General features: G+C 39.3%; 1 protein-coding gene across 10 annotated transcripts in view; it reads right to left on the bottom strand.

The window, feature by feature from the left end:
• Mybpc1 (myosin binding protein C1) overlaps positions 1-15773 on the bottom strand; it is an 80587-nt gene that overhangs the window by 17124 nt on the left and 47690 nt on the right. For 6 of the 10 annotated variants that reach the window (XM_074084226.1, XM_074084233.1, XM_074084227.1 and 3 more), the window contains 8 exons: positions 14875-14981; positions 14426-14559; positions 9484-9643; positions 7573-7677; positions 6632-6820; positions 5696-5830; positions 2361-2414; positions 1071-1238 (listed from right to left, as the gene is read on the bottom strand). In XM_074084226.1, the coding sequence (XP_073940327.1) occupies positions 1071-1238; positions 2361-2414; positions 5696-5830; positions 6632-6820; positions 7573-7677; positions 9484-9643; positions 14426-14559; positions 14875-14981 (1052 nt within the window). The remainder of the gene's footprint in view (positions 1-1070; positions 1239-2360; positions 2415-5695; positions 5831-6631; positions 6821-7572; positions 7678-9483; positions 9644-14425; positions 14560-14874; positions 14982-15773) is intronic. The other 4 variants (XM_074084230.1, XM_074084232.1, XM_074084234.1 and 1 more) reach the window with 1 other exon arrangement.

Raw genomic sequence — 15773 nt, 5'->3', positions numbered from 1 at the left:
CAAGTTGACAGCAATACTGTAAATTGCACACCTCCAAGGGTGCAATTACTCCATCCATTTTCTAGAAAATAACTAATAAGTACACAAGTCTGACTTGCCATAGTTTGTCACGCAGTTATTCGTTCAGGTAAAAGTAGTTTCATGAGAAAGGTCACCAGTTCCTGGGGACCACCGTCCTATGCAATATATAGCATGACTGCCTTACACTTCATCTGCATTTCATTATTGCATGAATCTAGCACAAAACATGTATTCCAAGACCAAGATTTAATAAAACTAGTCATTTTTATGCTTCGTCGACGATGCTGTAAGTCAAAACTATCCCTTTTGTTCTAATTGTGACTGCATGATGATGAGGAAGACAGGGATGGCTAGTGACACTGACTTGAACCATGCTAAGGCACCAACAGGTTTATTCACCTTCACTTTTACGCCATCAGTGTAGATGTGAAAAACATTGAAAAGGGCAGAACGTGCTCACATTGTTATGCAAATGAACCTCACCTTGCAGAACCATTTGGGCCAGGTTGGGGGCAAGACTGGGTTTTGCTTACATTGTGCATTGACACTGCCTTCCTCTCCAATGTGATAGACAGCCCCATTAAAGTTGGCTCATACAACCTGATCAGGTTAATTAACTGGTCCTCAGAGTACCAAATTATAAACGCAAAGATGACCGCCCACATTGCCTGAAAAGAGCTATTTTGTTAATTTCTAACATTCTTGAAGCATTACTAAAATATCAAAGGAGTAGCAACAAAATAAATTTTGAGAAAGGAGTTTAAAAAAATAAAGGCAAATGCCAGGCCCCAGTGGCTCATGTCTGTAATCCTAGCTACTTGGGAGGCTGGCATTGGGAGGATCAAGGTTTGAGCCCAGCCTGGAGTTCTTGAGATTCCATCTCCAAAATAAGAGCCAAATGGCCTGGATGCATTGCTCAAGTGGCAGAGCACCTGCCTTGCAAACACGAAGCCCGGAGTTCACACTACAATCCCAACAACAGGAAAAAAAAAAAAGCCAAAGGCAAACCACAGAGAGGGGAGACTAAATTTGAAGTCCTTGACACCTACCTATGATTTCCTTCACAAGAATGGGCTGAGAATAGTACTTGGGCTCACTAGCTCCGGCCGCATTAATAGCCTTCACACGCACGAAGATCTTTGCGTCTGTAGGCAGACCATTGATGGTGAACTTGGTCTTGTCAATCAGATCTGTGTTTGCAACTATCCAGTCCTCAGCTAAAACCCGTAAAAGAAAAAGCAAAGAAAGACAAAACGGTATTAGTGAAAGAAACCATCCTATCCATTACAGTCAACTCCAACTTAGTTAGCATTTTACTCATAATTAAGTCATTTGGAAAGAGGATTTCTGGTCACATGGATGGTCATTTTTCATGCATTTAAATGAAAAATGGACCAAAATGGCTAACATAGACAACAGGAAGAATTAACTGCTTCTGGAAAACCTTTTACTCAGGATTAATGTATTCTGAATAATAGTGACCAGTCTCAAGAGTTTTGCAACACTCTTATTCCAATTTCATTTTATTGGTGTAATCGTGATATTTAGGTATCTGTATACATTAAAGTTCAGAAAGATGGGAAACTGCTATTTTTCTTTTTTGTGCTGGTACTGGGTTTTGAACTAGGGCCTCGCATACCCCCAATCTTTTTTATGTTATTTTTCAGATAAGTCCTTGAGCTTTTGCCTGATCTTCCTAATCAGCCTGATCTTCCTACCTACCCCTCCCAAGTAGCTAGGAGTACAGGCACGCCCCAGAATACTTTTTGAGATAAGGTCTCACCAACTTTTTGCCCTGGCTGGTCTCAAACTTAATCTTCCTCTCTCTGCTTTCCAAGTATCTGGGATTACAGGTGTGAGCTACCCCACCCCCTCTCCAGGAAATTGCTACTGGTATGAACGAGAGCCATCCACCTGTATAGTCACATAATCTCTCGGTTTTATCTTGGCAGGATTCTTATTAGGAAGCACTACTGTGTGTATGAAGAATCCAGTTGCACTCCTTCGCATGCATGAAGAAAAGAAACTATGTTTACTTATTTTCTTAACAAAAAATCAACTTAAAAAAATGTTGGTAGCTTTTTCTACAACAGCAAAAGAATTTAATCCCAGCACCCAGGGCTTACAAGTAGTCTAGCTGCTACTGGGTAGTTTGCATCATGCTTGCCTACAGGAGAAGAGAAGGCTTGAAACCCAATGATGAAGTACCTTCCCTCCCCCGCCCCAACTCTAGGGGTTTTGTCGGATGGGGGTGAGAGGTGTACTTCATGCGTGGTCATGGACCATTTCCCTAACTGTTATCATAGAGTAGAAAGTCAGAGCTTCACAGAAAACTTTACCTGGTAGATCAATCGCAGCCTCCCCATTTTCACCAGACTGTTTTGCTGATGTACCTTTGAGAATCCGTCATTAAAATTAATTAAAGACACCCACTTTCACACCAGAAGAATATCATATCAGTAGTCAGCATTCTCTGTTAGTAAAGTATGCAAAGAGGTTTGTCTTCAGAGCAGTGATGGAAGAGATCAAACAGGTTAAGTGGGAGTTTCTCAGGAGAGGCACAGCCTGCTCTGTGCAGCCTGTAGCTTTTATCCTGAGATACCTGCCCCAGAAAAGAAGAAGAAGAAGAAAAGAGAAAAGGAGGAGAAAGGAGGCTGGGGTGCCTCAGCTGTGGGAAAAAGAGACAGTGAAGAACAAAGCAAGACCCTGAAGGAAAAGGAGGAGCCAGTCTTGGAATCCACAGGTGGGCAGTGCACAGAGAACAGTCAATCCTAGTTCCTGTCCCTGCCACTTCAGCCTGGGAGGGTCTTCTCCAGTCCCCAGGGAACACAATGCTCCCATGGTAGGGCTCCTTCATCAGAGTCTGGGTATACAAGACTTGTCATGAGGCCAGAGCTGTCTACCCAAGGCTCAGCCATGTCTTTCTTTGCAAGTTATGAACAGACATAGAATTTGCCCCAGTAGCTCAGCAGGTAGCTTGGGTTGCCACGACAAGAACTCTGGGTCAAGAAAACAAACTGAGCCTGCCAGGGTCCTTCCATTCCATGTGGGAGGCTCACAGGGTGGTCTTAGGCATGCCCCTCTGGTCTTGGATGGTACCAGGAAAGGAGCTGGAGTGTAGGAACCAGGCAAACTGTGCCTGGATCCTTTGCCTCTCTCTTCTTCCAGCCCTATCAGGGGTATCAAGAAAGGGCTGGAAGTCAGATAGCCTGGCAGCTGAGAGGGCAAATGAATGATAAAAGTTACTCACAACTTTGAAAAGAGAAAAAGATACATTTTTAAACAAAGCCACTGTGTTGGCATTTTCATAGTCAAAAGACAAAGAATGGGAAAGTAAAAATAGGAAATGTGTCCAAAAGAATGAAGAACTGGTAAAGAAGAAAATTTCAAGAGAAAATAGGATGTAAAAGATGGGGGGAGAGGGGACAAAAAAATAGCCCATTTCCTTACATTTGAACCACTTCAGTGGAGGGAAACAGAGAAAGAAAATGATGTCCAAGAGGATTGGGAAAGAATATGTAAGTTGTTTAATATGGTTTAAGAAAGAAAGAAAATGAACTAGAAAGAAGGAAGAAAGCAAGAGTAAAATGCTGCAGGCATTAAAAAAAGAAAGCAAAAACAAGAGAAAGGCAGAATCAAAAACAACACACCATCTTCCACAAGAAAGAATTGTCTTACAGAAGAAACCTGACATATTGAAAAGCATTAAACACTACAAAGAATTAGTCTGAAGGACAACAGCCATTAAAAGAGAATGAAGAATGAAGCAGCCAAAGAAGAAGAAACTGTGAGAAGAAAGATTTACAAGTTATGCAAGAACTTCAGGAGAAAGCTAACTCCAAAACGTTATGTGGCAAAATATATACATAATCATGACTGTGTACATATATATATATGTATAACTGAATATACATATATATCTACACAGATCACACACGAAATTATGTAAAATACATTTCGTTGTATTTTATCTAAGGTGGGTAACATCAAAATGACAGCCATCTATCATTTTGCTGTATCTTCTTACTTTTTAAACCTATCAGAAAGAAAAGAGTAAAGAATTTGCTCTGTTTCATACATACACAAAAAGTTGGTGTTCAGCAGTCACACCACATACAAGATTAAGAAATTTTGCTGGCCGGGCTATATAAAAAAACAGAGAGGAACGTTGATGACTTTTTTTTTTTTAAATAACGGGACAAATGAAATAGGGACAAACCATAATCTGAAATGCTCAAGAATTCTTTTGTTGGAATAGTTACAATACCCACATCCTTTGCTGCAGTAGCCCTGGAACTTTGCTTTTAACATATCCATTGGTTTGGATCAGAGGCTTCCAAAGCCCTGAAAAAGTCCAGTATACAACTCTTGAGTGAGGTAAGTGTGAAAGGAATTGAGGGTGCCAGGATTTTTTATCCCTGCTCCCCTTCTTCCCTCCTGACCAGCAATGATCATTTTTGCCAATGGTCTTCCAATCCAGGGGTCTGGGACTTCTTTTTCAGCAGGTTTCTCTTCCATAAGAAGTTTTTTTTTTTTTTTTGCGACAGTGGCTTCCTCCAGGGAAGGGGCATTTGTGTTCACATTGCTGACTCCCCGAATGTGCTCAGCTGCCTTTTTCCTTCACTTACAGCACTCAAGTTCAAGTTTGGGCTCCAAAGAGTTATTTTAGAGGTTAAGTCTTGAAGTTCCTTTTTGTGGATATGAACAAGGTTCTCTGGGGAATTGCTTACTTATCATCAGAGTGGAGCCTAAGTTCAAAACTGGGGCAGTTTGATTCATCTCTCCCTCCCTCCTTCCCTTCCTTCCTTCCTTCCTTCCATCGCTGCTGGGGATAGAACCCAGGGCTTTGCGAATGCTAGGCAGTGCTCTACTGCTGGACTTAGTTCCCAGCCCATAATTCACCCATTTTCAAATGTCATCGCCTTCTAGTTATGGCAAGTCGGAAACAGGCTTTTGGTGCATGTCACATCATTTTGGTTTTCAGGTACTCTGCCCCACATTTTCTCTTTTTCCATATATATATATATTTATATATCCGTGATTTTTTGGGTTTTTTTGGTCTTGTTGCTTTTACCCTCCTAAATTTAAGTGATTAAATTTTCATATGCCCAAGCCCTAAAGTAACTTACTGCTTCATTGAGTTTCTTAGACTCTCTGGGATTTGATGCCAGTTCCTTCAAGAGATGCTTGTAATTCTTCCTTTTTTTTTTCCTCCCTTAAGAAGGCGGGAAATGATAACCAGATAACCAAATATGGAGTTTTTCCTTATTACCCCAAATGGATGGCTCTTCTCATGGTATGCTTCTGCTCCATACAGGTGTTAAAATCTCCAATGTGCTTCATCCTAACTAGATTTTCAGTGTGCCATGGTACAATGCAGTTGGACCAGCTACAGAAATGGAAGTCCCTAAAGCTTTGTCAGAAGCTCCTCCTCCTACATCATAGTCCAATTGTGTTGCCCAATCTTATGTCCCAGCTAGGATATCTTTGAGATCTCAATCTCTTAGCATCAAGTACTAAAGAAAGGCTACATTTTTATGCATGACAGAAGGATGACATGGGCTTGATCTCATTTTCGGTAGAAAAGAAATGCGTTCCTAAGAGAGACACAAGAAAGTGGGGTATATCTCACCTAGGGATGGCGGTATTCATTGTAAGTTCTAGTTGTACTTACTTCCTTCAAAGCAATATTCTAGCACATAGCCGTCTAAACCTGCTGCACCAATCTGGTCTGGGGGCCTCCACCTCATTGTCACAGATGTGTCAGTAACTGAGTCAACAGCCAGGAGAGTGGGAGGGCTGGTTACAGCTTAAGAGATAAGAGAGACAGCAAAAGAAGAAACTTAATTACAGACTTATGGCATGGGACCTGTGATAAAATGATCTGGGACATAAGTAAAAATAGACAAAGAAGCCCCATATCGTAATAAAATTTAAAAATCTTTGAGCATGGCTGCTCGACAGGAGAATTTGAAAACACTGCCACACTTTTTCTCCAATTTGGGAGGCTGGTGTGAGAGAGTTGGAGAAGTCCAAGTCTGGGATCTAATGATCTAGAGTAAATTTCCCATAATCCTCTAATTTTAAAGTATAGACTCTTATATTAAATTTCTTTTCTATTGAAAAAGTACTTCAATACCATTAACTAGAGGAGGCATCTTGTTTCTTTGCTTTCACTGATCTGATTTTTTTTTTTTGGCTTAGTGAATATTTAAGGTGCAATGGTAAAGCAAAGAGACTAGTTTCCAGGTGTAGTTTGTTGAACTCATCAAACTTGGTTTTAGTTACTCTGTCGTGTTTATGCCTGGGTCTATTATACCTTGGGAAAGGCAAATGGACCATGGTCAAGTTTGCAGTGGGCACTGGCGCTACCCACAGCCGTCATTGGAATTCTGGAATTGAATTCCAGGGCCAGCATTATGACCATATTCAATTCTACCACAGTTGTTTTTAATTTCTTAGACAGAAAGTTGTCCCTAACCACGTCCAACCTCCTGCCCACATGCCACACTAGGAGGCCTCCAGGACTGCTCTGGCTACAAGTCAGAAGGAAAGCAGTAGTAATCTAGAACAACAAGCCCATGACAAAGTCATATCTCTTTAGACTTACCCAAAGGGACGAAGGGCTTGGAGGGCATACTGGGCTTGGAGATGCCGATGGCATTAACCGCAAAGATGCGGACCTCGTAGGCCACGCCTTCAATCATCTTCTTGGGCTCAAAGGTTGTTTCTTTGCACAGATCAAAATTCAGCCTCATCCACCTAGAGCTCTGTTTCTTTTTCCTCTCAATAAAGTATCCTGCAGGTTCACAAAATGGAAACTGAGGTTTTCTTCCTTTATCTCCAAAATTAAACTTTGTCAGATATTAGAAGTTCTTCAGATTTTGCATATTCCCTACACACTAAGTGAGATAGTCTTAAAATAGTTCATGTGTTTATATTCTAACCTGCCTAATCCAGCAATTATTATAAGGAGACTGTAGAGAATGCAAATATTAACATCATAAGATAGAGGTAAAAATAAAATAAGAGGACTAGAGAAAAATTAAAATCGCTCTAGAAAAAAGAAGAAAAATCCATCACAGACACATAGGTCATAAGAAGCCAGCCACTATGGTTGAGCTATATAGTCAGAGCCTATATACTTTGACTCTGAGGCCAGTAATGAAAACAAGAAGAGAAAATGATCTATCTTGTGAGTCTAATTACCAGCGAGGAGAAAAAAAAATTCTTACACCAGAGGGGAAGTGACTTCCTCTAAGCATTTAATGCTAAAGGAAATTTCTTTGTTATATCATCCTATGGTACTTGATACTTACTGACTAGATAGTTGTTTCAATATTAGCTAACTGGTAAATACCAAACAAAAAAAGAGAATAGGCAATCAGATAATATTCATCAGACTTAATTATCAAGTAATTGTAAAGCATCCTAAAGTATATACGAATGGATATTTAAAGTCACAGTTAAATAGGTTTTCTTCTAAATGTAGTTTTTAAAATGCATGAATGAAAGTGACCTAGCAACATGGATTGATTAATATGCAATTACCTAAGATCGGAGACCCTCCATCGTAGACCGGAGGCTCCCAGTTCATAACGCACCAGTCATCTCCCACCTCTGTCACACTGGGTGCTACTGGAGGGTCAGGGATGTCTGTAGCACAAAAAGTACAGGGAAAAGTACAATAAAGAAGAGGATGCAAACAAAGATGTCAACAGGAAAAAGTGGGTTTTGGTGATAATCACAGAAACTGTCATTTCTGAGTACTTTCCCAGATTTCCTGAAATGCACCTAGTAATTAGTTTGCACAAAAAAGTCACACTCAATATACAGGATAAGGGAATAAAAGTAAAAACAGATAAAATAACCATGCATCAGTGGCTCATGCCTGTAATCCTGGTTTCTTGGGAGGCTGAGATGGGGAGGATCCTGACTCAAGGTTAGCCCAGGAAAATAAAGTACGAGACACCATCTCAACAGAAAAAAACCCAAAAAAACAAAAAACTGAGTATGGTGGCATGCACCTGCCATCCCAAGGTATATTCAAGGCAAAAAAGTTTGCAAGACTCAGTGGAAAGCAGCTGGGTGTGGTGGTGTACTCCTGTCATTCCAGTGATGTCAGGAAGTATGAAGAGGAGGCTCTGCAGTCCAGGACAGCCAGGCAAAAAAGCAAGACCTTATATTCAAAATAACCAGAGTAAATGTGTGGCTCAAGTTGGAAGAGAAGTGGAAAGCCCAGTACCAAAACAAAACAAAACAAAACAAAATCCTCAAATCCCTTAAAATCATGTCCCAACATTACAGAATAAGCTCCACTTAAACTCAAGACTCTTGTTCTTTACTTTGAAAATGGAAACTAAGAAATTATTGCCTAACTGTTGGACATGGTTTCTTTAGCAACAAAATGAACTTCTGGCAAACTAAATCAAGGACTAATCATCGTAATCAGGTGGAAGATTCGTGATGCTGACCGGTAGAAATTCAAGCCAGAAACGGCAACTCACTATGTCTTGCGAGTGCCTGGAAGAGTAACTAATTTTTGGTCATTTTGATATATATATACATTTCTCAATTATTAGCATATATTATACAAAGGGGTTTCATTGTGATATTTCCATACTTGCATATAATGTACTTTAATCAAATTCACCATTCTATTCTTTCTTTTCCCCTTCCCTCTTTTAAACAATTAACAGGCTTCATTATTCTGTTTTCATACGTGTGTGAAGTACTTAGATCATATTCACCTCCCCTTCACCCTCTCCTTATACCTTTCCCCCCTCCCACTGGTTCCTGCTAAAATCTCTCTCTCTCTCTCTCTGCTAGTACTGGGATTTGAACTCAGAGCCTCATGCTTGCTAGGCAGGTGTTCTGTCACTTGAGCCGTGCCTCCAGCCCCTGAAATATGTCTCTTAGAGGAGAACTAAAGCAAGAAGGAGATCATAAGACCTTAGTTACTCATTCCTTCAATGAGAAGTCTTCCAAGCAAGAAAACTGAAGAAAGGCCAAGCATGGTGGCTTCCAACTGTAATTCTAGCTATTCGGGAAGCAGAGATTGGGAAGATCATGGTTCAAGGCCAGCCTAGGCGAGAAGTTAACAAAACCTAATCTCAACAAATAAACAAAGTGTGGTGGAACACATCTATAATCCGAGCTATGCGGAAAGCGCAGGTCCATGACTGGCCCCGGGCGGAGGTGTAGGCAGTAAGATGCTATCTGAAAAACAGTCTCAAGTGGTAGTGTGCCAAACTCTGAGTTCAAACTCAGCACAATGAGAAACAAAGAAAAGGAAAGGGAAAGAAAAGAAAGGAAAAGGAAGAAAAGTGGCAGGCAGAGAAATGGTGGTTTACAGACTACAGTTATATTGTGTTTCTGTGACACCAACAGCTGGCGGCGTCCTCTGGATGGAGACACATCGACGAGCAGTGCTCTAGAAGCCCGTTCACCCTGAGGACTCACCCACGACTTTAATCTTGATGCTGGCATGCGCCTCTCCAGCCTCATTTTTCAGGTTGATGTGGTAAACACCAGAGTCGTCTCGTTCAGCCACATCGATGACCAGAGTGCTGCTGTCGGGGTAAGATTCTGTCCTTATCCTGCCACTGCCTTCCATAATAGCCTGACAGGGAAGATACAAGATGTGACAGATTGTCCACCAGGGCCACCTTGCAGTGTCGTGGGACCTGTGCTGGACACAGCACCAAGGCCTAAAATATGTTCTGTCACTTAAATTTCATCCAACTCCAATGACAGAGACCTTGCTGTCCCATCTCCATATAAGAAAACCGAGGCTCAACAAGCTCAGCTCACCCAGCCAAGAAGCAGTGGAGCTGGGACTGAATTCCAATGCCCGGTGATCACCGACTGTCCCAAGGGAAAGATGGATGACAAAAATACTAGAGTGGAGGTGTCCTTTTAGGACAGGAGTCGCTATGAAATTAGAAATTCTCACTCATATTGAAAATGAAATAGTGATTTGTCCATTTCTATAGATGTCTTGAAAAAGGCTAAAGAAGATCGCGAGGTCATCTCCCACTCGGGTTGCTGAATACTGACTTTCCATTTCCAGTTAGGACACGGAAGAACAAGGGTCTGATTACAACATACAGAGAGAAACTGAGCCACCTACTATGGTTTCTGGTACTTTTTTCTTTTTCTTAAGTATTTTTCTTCTTTCTTAAACCTGGAATTTAAAGTGGCATTATACTTTTTCTGATTCTCAGGAAAAACTGGATGTCCAGGTAGTTTAGAAACTGGGTAATCTGCCAGTAACTATTAAGTTAGCTCTGTACTGTTTTGTACGTGGATTAGGACTCCTAAGTCTTCAATAAAACAGATTGTGACAACAGTAAAAACTCCTGAGATAATTTTTATATTTCTCCTATTTTATCATAGAACAGATTTCACTCATACTAGCCAAATTTTAACTTAAAATTATAAAAGTATGTTCTGTTTTTTTCATGTGAAAAGAAAAATATCTATCTAGGGTGGTGTTACATTTTCCTCTTCAGTTTTCTATACTGTTTTGTTCGTTGTGCTATAGAGTAAAATCCATACTTTATAGGAAAGAATTTGAACAAATTGATACAATTATTTTGATGAATTGATGACACCTCCCAATGGAGTCTCCATACTCCAAGGAATCAACCCACTTCTCACACCCTGGCTCCTGGCAACCACTGCTGTAATATCTGGCCTAGAGCTTCCCCGCTTAAGTATCATTTAAGTGGAAACAAATAGAATGCAGCATCTCAAATCTGGCACCACGTTGTAGGATGTTTTTAAGATTCACCCATAATGCTGCATCTATTCCTAGCACATTCTTTTTATTGCTGAGAAGTACTCCACTGTAATTCTCTGTGAAGTTGGCTTATACCATTAGAACTGTGTTTGTACATTTAGACTTTTGGGATCTTTCCAGGTTTTAACAATTATGAACCAATCTTCTGTAAATATGGGTATATAGGTTTTTGCCTAGAGGTATGCCTTCTCTTTTCTTGAGTAAGTAACTAAGAATAGCATCATAGAGTTGTGTAATAGGTTCATGTTCAACTGTATTTAAAAAATTACCAAACTGCTTTAGTGCAAATGACACAAAGTAGATGTATGATTTTGCATTCTCACAAATGGTGAGAGATACCTTGTCAGTATTTAGTACTATCAATTTTTAATGTGTTTTTAAAAAATGACTTCTTAAAAATATTTTTTGTCTGTCTTCTTTCACTCAGTGTAATTATTTTGAGATACATTCATGTTCTTGCAAGGTGGGTACCCCATTCCTTTCTATTGCAGAATATACTCCAATTTGTTAGACGTTCACTTGTCAATAGGCATTTGAGTTGTTTTCAGCTTCTGGCTATCATAAGCAATTACCATGACCATTTGTTCTAGTAGATTTTTTTTTTTTTGTCAATTGAACTGGAGTTTCTACATTAAGAATTACGCAATGTGCAAAAAAGGCAGTTTTACTTCTACCTTTTCAACACGGATGTATTTCATTTATTTTTCTTGTCTGATTGCCCTGGCAAGAAGCTCGAGTACAATGTTGATGAGAGGTAGTTGAGAGTGGCCAGCTCTCTCCTGCTCCTGATCTCAGGGGAAAAGCGGTCAGTCTTCCTTTCTTAAGTGGGATTTTCATGGATATCTCTTATCATGTTGAGGAAGTTCCTTTTATTTCCTAGTTTGTTGAGAGATTTTTAATTAGCATGCATATGGATTTTGTTAAATGTTTTTGCTGTGTTTATTAAGATGATTGTATATTTTTCCTACTTTGTTAATATCATGCCTTTATGGGATAAACACATTATTCTTTTTACATTTTGCAGGGCTTGATTTGCTAAATTTTGTTTAGAACTTTTTCATTTATGTTCATGAATGATACTGGTGTGTCCTTTTTTTCTTCTTGTAATGTCTTTCCCTAGCTTTATGATAAGGTTAATACTGGCTTTAAAAATGAGTTAGATAACATTCCTATTCCCTCCACTCCACTTCTCTGCAAGAGCTGTGTACATTGGTATGATTTTTGTGCTTTAATGTTTGCTAGATTCTCCAGTAAGGCCATTCAAAGCTGGAGTTTTCTTTGGCAATGTTTTTTAACGACAAATTCCATGCTTTTCTTGATAAAGCAATTCAGTACTAATTTAGTGACATTCCAAAAATCTGATATGTGATGTATTCAGACATTTTATACTTTACCTTTGATATCTCTTTTGACCCATGAGTTACTTAGAAATATACTTTTTAGTTTTCATATAATTGAGAATGTCCCAAATATCTTTCTATTATTGATTTTTAGTTAATTTCATTGTGGTCAGAAGACATGTCTTATATGACTTTAGTCCTTTTACATATATTGAGAGTTATTATGACCCAGAATATGACATAGCTTGGTAAATGTTCCATGTACACTCAAAAACAATGCCCATTCTGACTTGTGTGGTGAAGTGTCCTATAAACGTCAATCAATTCAAGATGGCTGATAGTGTTATTTAAGTCTTCAATACCCTCACCTTCTCTGTCTTCTTGTTCTATCTACTATTGAGAAGAATTTTAAAACTTCTGATTTATCTATTTTGCTTTATGTTCTATCATTTTGCTATCTGTTTTCAAATCATTGCATTGGTTCTTTGTGCCCTTTTTCTGTCTCTTTTGGCTTAATAAATATTTTTATAATTCCATTTTATTTTCTTTGTTGGTTTACTAACTACAAGTGTAATTATAGTGGCTTCTTTAGGGTTGATAGTATACATCTTTAATTTTTCACAATCTACCTTCAAGTGACAGTTCTTAATATTTCTCCATATAACTTCTCGAACATATGGAATTTGGTTACAATAACCATTTTCATGTTCTTGACTACTCAGTCTTATACATGCATATGATCTGTGTTGGTTTTAGTCAACTTTTCCTCTTATTTTACGTTATGTTTCCCTACTGATTTCTCTGCTATAATATTCATTGAATGGTAAATATTGCAAAATTTACCTCATTGAATGCTTCATATTTTTATACTCTAAAAATTAAGCTTTGCTTTGGAATGCAATTACATTACTTGCAAATTGACCTTTTTAGGGCTTGCTTTTATGATTATCAGGTACCCTGAGCAGTGTCCAGCCTAGAGTAATTACCCCCACAACTGAGGCAAGGCCTTCTTGATTACTCTTCTCACTGCACTGTGAATTATAATGTGGTCAGGTCTGGCTGGAGATTGGGGCAAGTAGTATTTCTGACTGTGAATGAGTACCAGTCACCTTCTTTTTAATTCTTTCAGATGGTTCTTTCCCCAGTCTTGGGTAGTTTCCTCATAAATGTGCACTTACCTCTGCTGAACTTTTGGAAGGATTCTCTGCAGAGCCCCAGGCTGTCTTTGTACAGCTTTTTACTTTAGTGTGTGACTGGTAAACTCTACCTGCTTGACCTCCTTGTACAAGGATTCTAAACTTAGAGCTCTGTCTGGATTCTCTTCTTCATCTCTCTCTCTTCTTCCCTTCTTCCACCCTCCCTCCTCCCCTCTCTCTTTGTAGTGCTGGGGATCTGGGATCGAACCTAGGGCCTTCTAGGCAGGAGCTCTACCACTGAGATCCCTCCCCCTCGCCCCGCCCCCAGCCCTCTGGAAACTCTCTTAAGGAAGTAAGCTGGGGCAGTGTAGGACTCACCTCATTTGTTTATCATATTTCAGAGTCATCACCTTTCACTATCTGGTGAAAAAACATTGTCCACATGTTTTGTCAGGTGAGTATATAAATCTTTTTAGGTGTAAAACTCTTTTCTATTCTTTGTTTTGCAAGAAGCCAGAGGACTACACTTGAGCTGGCAATAGTCTACCATTCCAGCCTTATTTACTTTTCTCCTCCTCACTTACTCTGTGCCAGCCACACTGGTTTTCTTTCTCTTTCTCCAACATCTCAAGCTCATTCTCTGTCCTTAGCCTTTGTACTTGCCTGACCTCCACGTGGAAATCTCTTCCCTTTGGTCTTCACAAAAGGGGCTCCTGGTTGTCATTCACAGAGGCCGCCCCTGACTGTGCAACACTCTCTTCTATTATCTTGGTAGCACTTACTGCCATCCAAAGTGACTCTGTTCTTTTATTTACTTATTTAAAAATTTAATAATTAATGAATTATTAAATTCATTGTCTATTTCCCTTCTATCCACTCCTGTGACATCCATAGAGTGAAAGGTAGGATCTTGCTCATTACATACAAAAACATGCTTGACTATGTAGTAGGTAGTTAGAAATATGAAAAGTGAATAAATGATTATCAGATTTGCCTAAAGATCAGCCATTGTTCTTTCTCAAAGGAAGTACATCTGCACTGTACTCTTGTCATTTATTTGCACTGTCCCTTTGACAGTGCAAGGGATGCGATAGGCTGTGTATGTGTGTGTGTATGCAACAAACCTTATCTGCTCGGCTCCAAATGGCTTTGGGAGGTGGCTCCCCAGTGACAGGGATCTCAAGGCGAAGCTTGTTTCCTGCAATCACTGTCACTGTATTGTCAGCATCAAGACCATCCAGGATGATCTTAGGAGGGTCTGGAATATTAAGCATAGCTTTTGTTATCAGATAGACATTTCCATGGGAATATTTCACATAGTGATTGGCTAGTGCTAAACCGTGGTAATAACCAAATTTTTACCTGGTTAAAAAGAATATAAGAGGGAGCAAGGTAATTGGTGCCTGGCAACCTCCAAAAGTATTTCATAAGATTTATGAATCAACTACTTACGATTAGTGATTAATATCAATTGATGTATTTTTCTTTAAATATTGCATAGTTTTGAATTACAATTCCAAGGCAAGCAAAAACAAACAATACAGCTATGCAATAATTTCCTTTCTCTACTCACCAATAACATGAACTTTGGCAGGCAAAGTAACATTGTAGGCATCTGGTGTAAATACATAATCACCTTCATCTTCAATGAGAGCGTTGGCTATGACTAACTTGTGGATTCTAAGAAACCAAGAAAAACATATTTCTAAGACTCCGAGAAGATTTAGACTATATATGACCCAAACCGAAGAGACACCTGTCTTTTATCTGATTAACTTGCTTTGTGCAGGAGAGAAAGAGAGGAGGTGGGGCGGGGGGAAGAGAGAGAGAGAGAGAGAAAGAGATGGAGAGGGACAGAGAAAGAGAGAGAAGGTTTAATTATGCTTTTTATTCATTCAAATTAGATCTCTATTTTGGAGTAGGTGGAAGTACATCTACAAACACAATTAGTTTTTTATGTATGTGAGAATCTATTATTATTTTTCCATCCTATAACTTTAAAAAGACTAAAGCACAGCATCTTAATGCTACACTTGAAGATTTAAGTTGGCTTTACATGCTAAAAGAGTAAACTTTCTTAAGTTTATTGGGTTTATGCAAATTGCATGAGTGAGTATTGGATGGACAGTGAAGATCTCTCTCTGTAGAAAGTATGTATTTTGGGGTTAGGAGACTAGCTCAGTGGTAGAGCATGTATCAGGCCACAGGTTCAATCCACAGCACTATACAAGAAAAGAAATGTTTGAAGGAAATACTATGGATTATGGAAGTATACATTTTTGTATGTGCACAGAATTGTCTCACAGTTTCAGAGGATTTATGGAGTTCCTAGAAGTTCACTCATGATCTCATAAGCATCCTTGGGTTCAAGGTTAAAACCCTTGCCTTGGATCTTTGGGAAGGCCATGACACCGATTAAGTGTCAAAAGACAAATGATGACAAATTTGGTTTAAAGATCTTGGGGCTAGCAG

The sequence above is a fragment of the Castor canadensis genome, chromosome 8 (genome assembly GCF_047511655.1).
Source record: "Castor canadensis chromosome 8, mCasCan1.hap1v2, whole genome shotgun sequence".
Lineage (NCBI taxonomy): Eukaryota > Metazoa > Chordata > Mammalia > Rodentia > Castoridae > Castor > Castor canadensis.
Note: the sequence above shows the minus strand (reverse complement) of the source record. Positions and strands in the feature narration are given on the sequence as shown.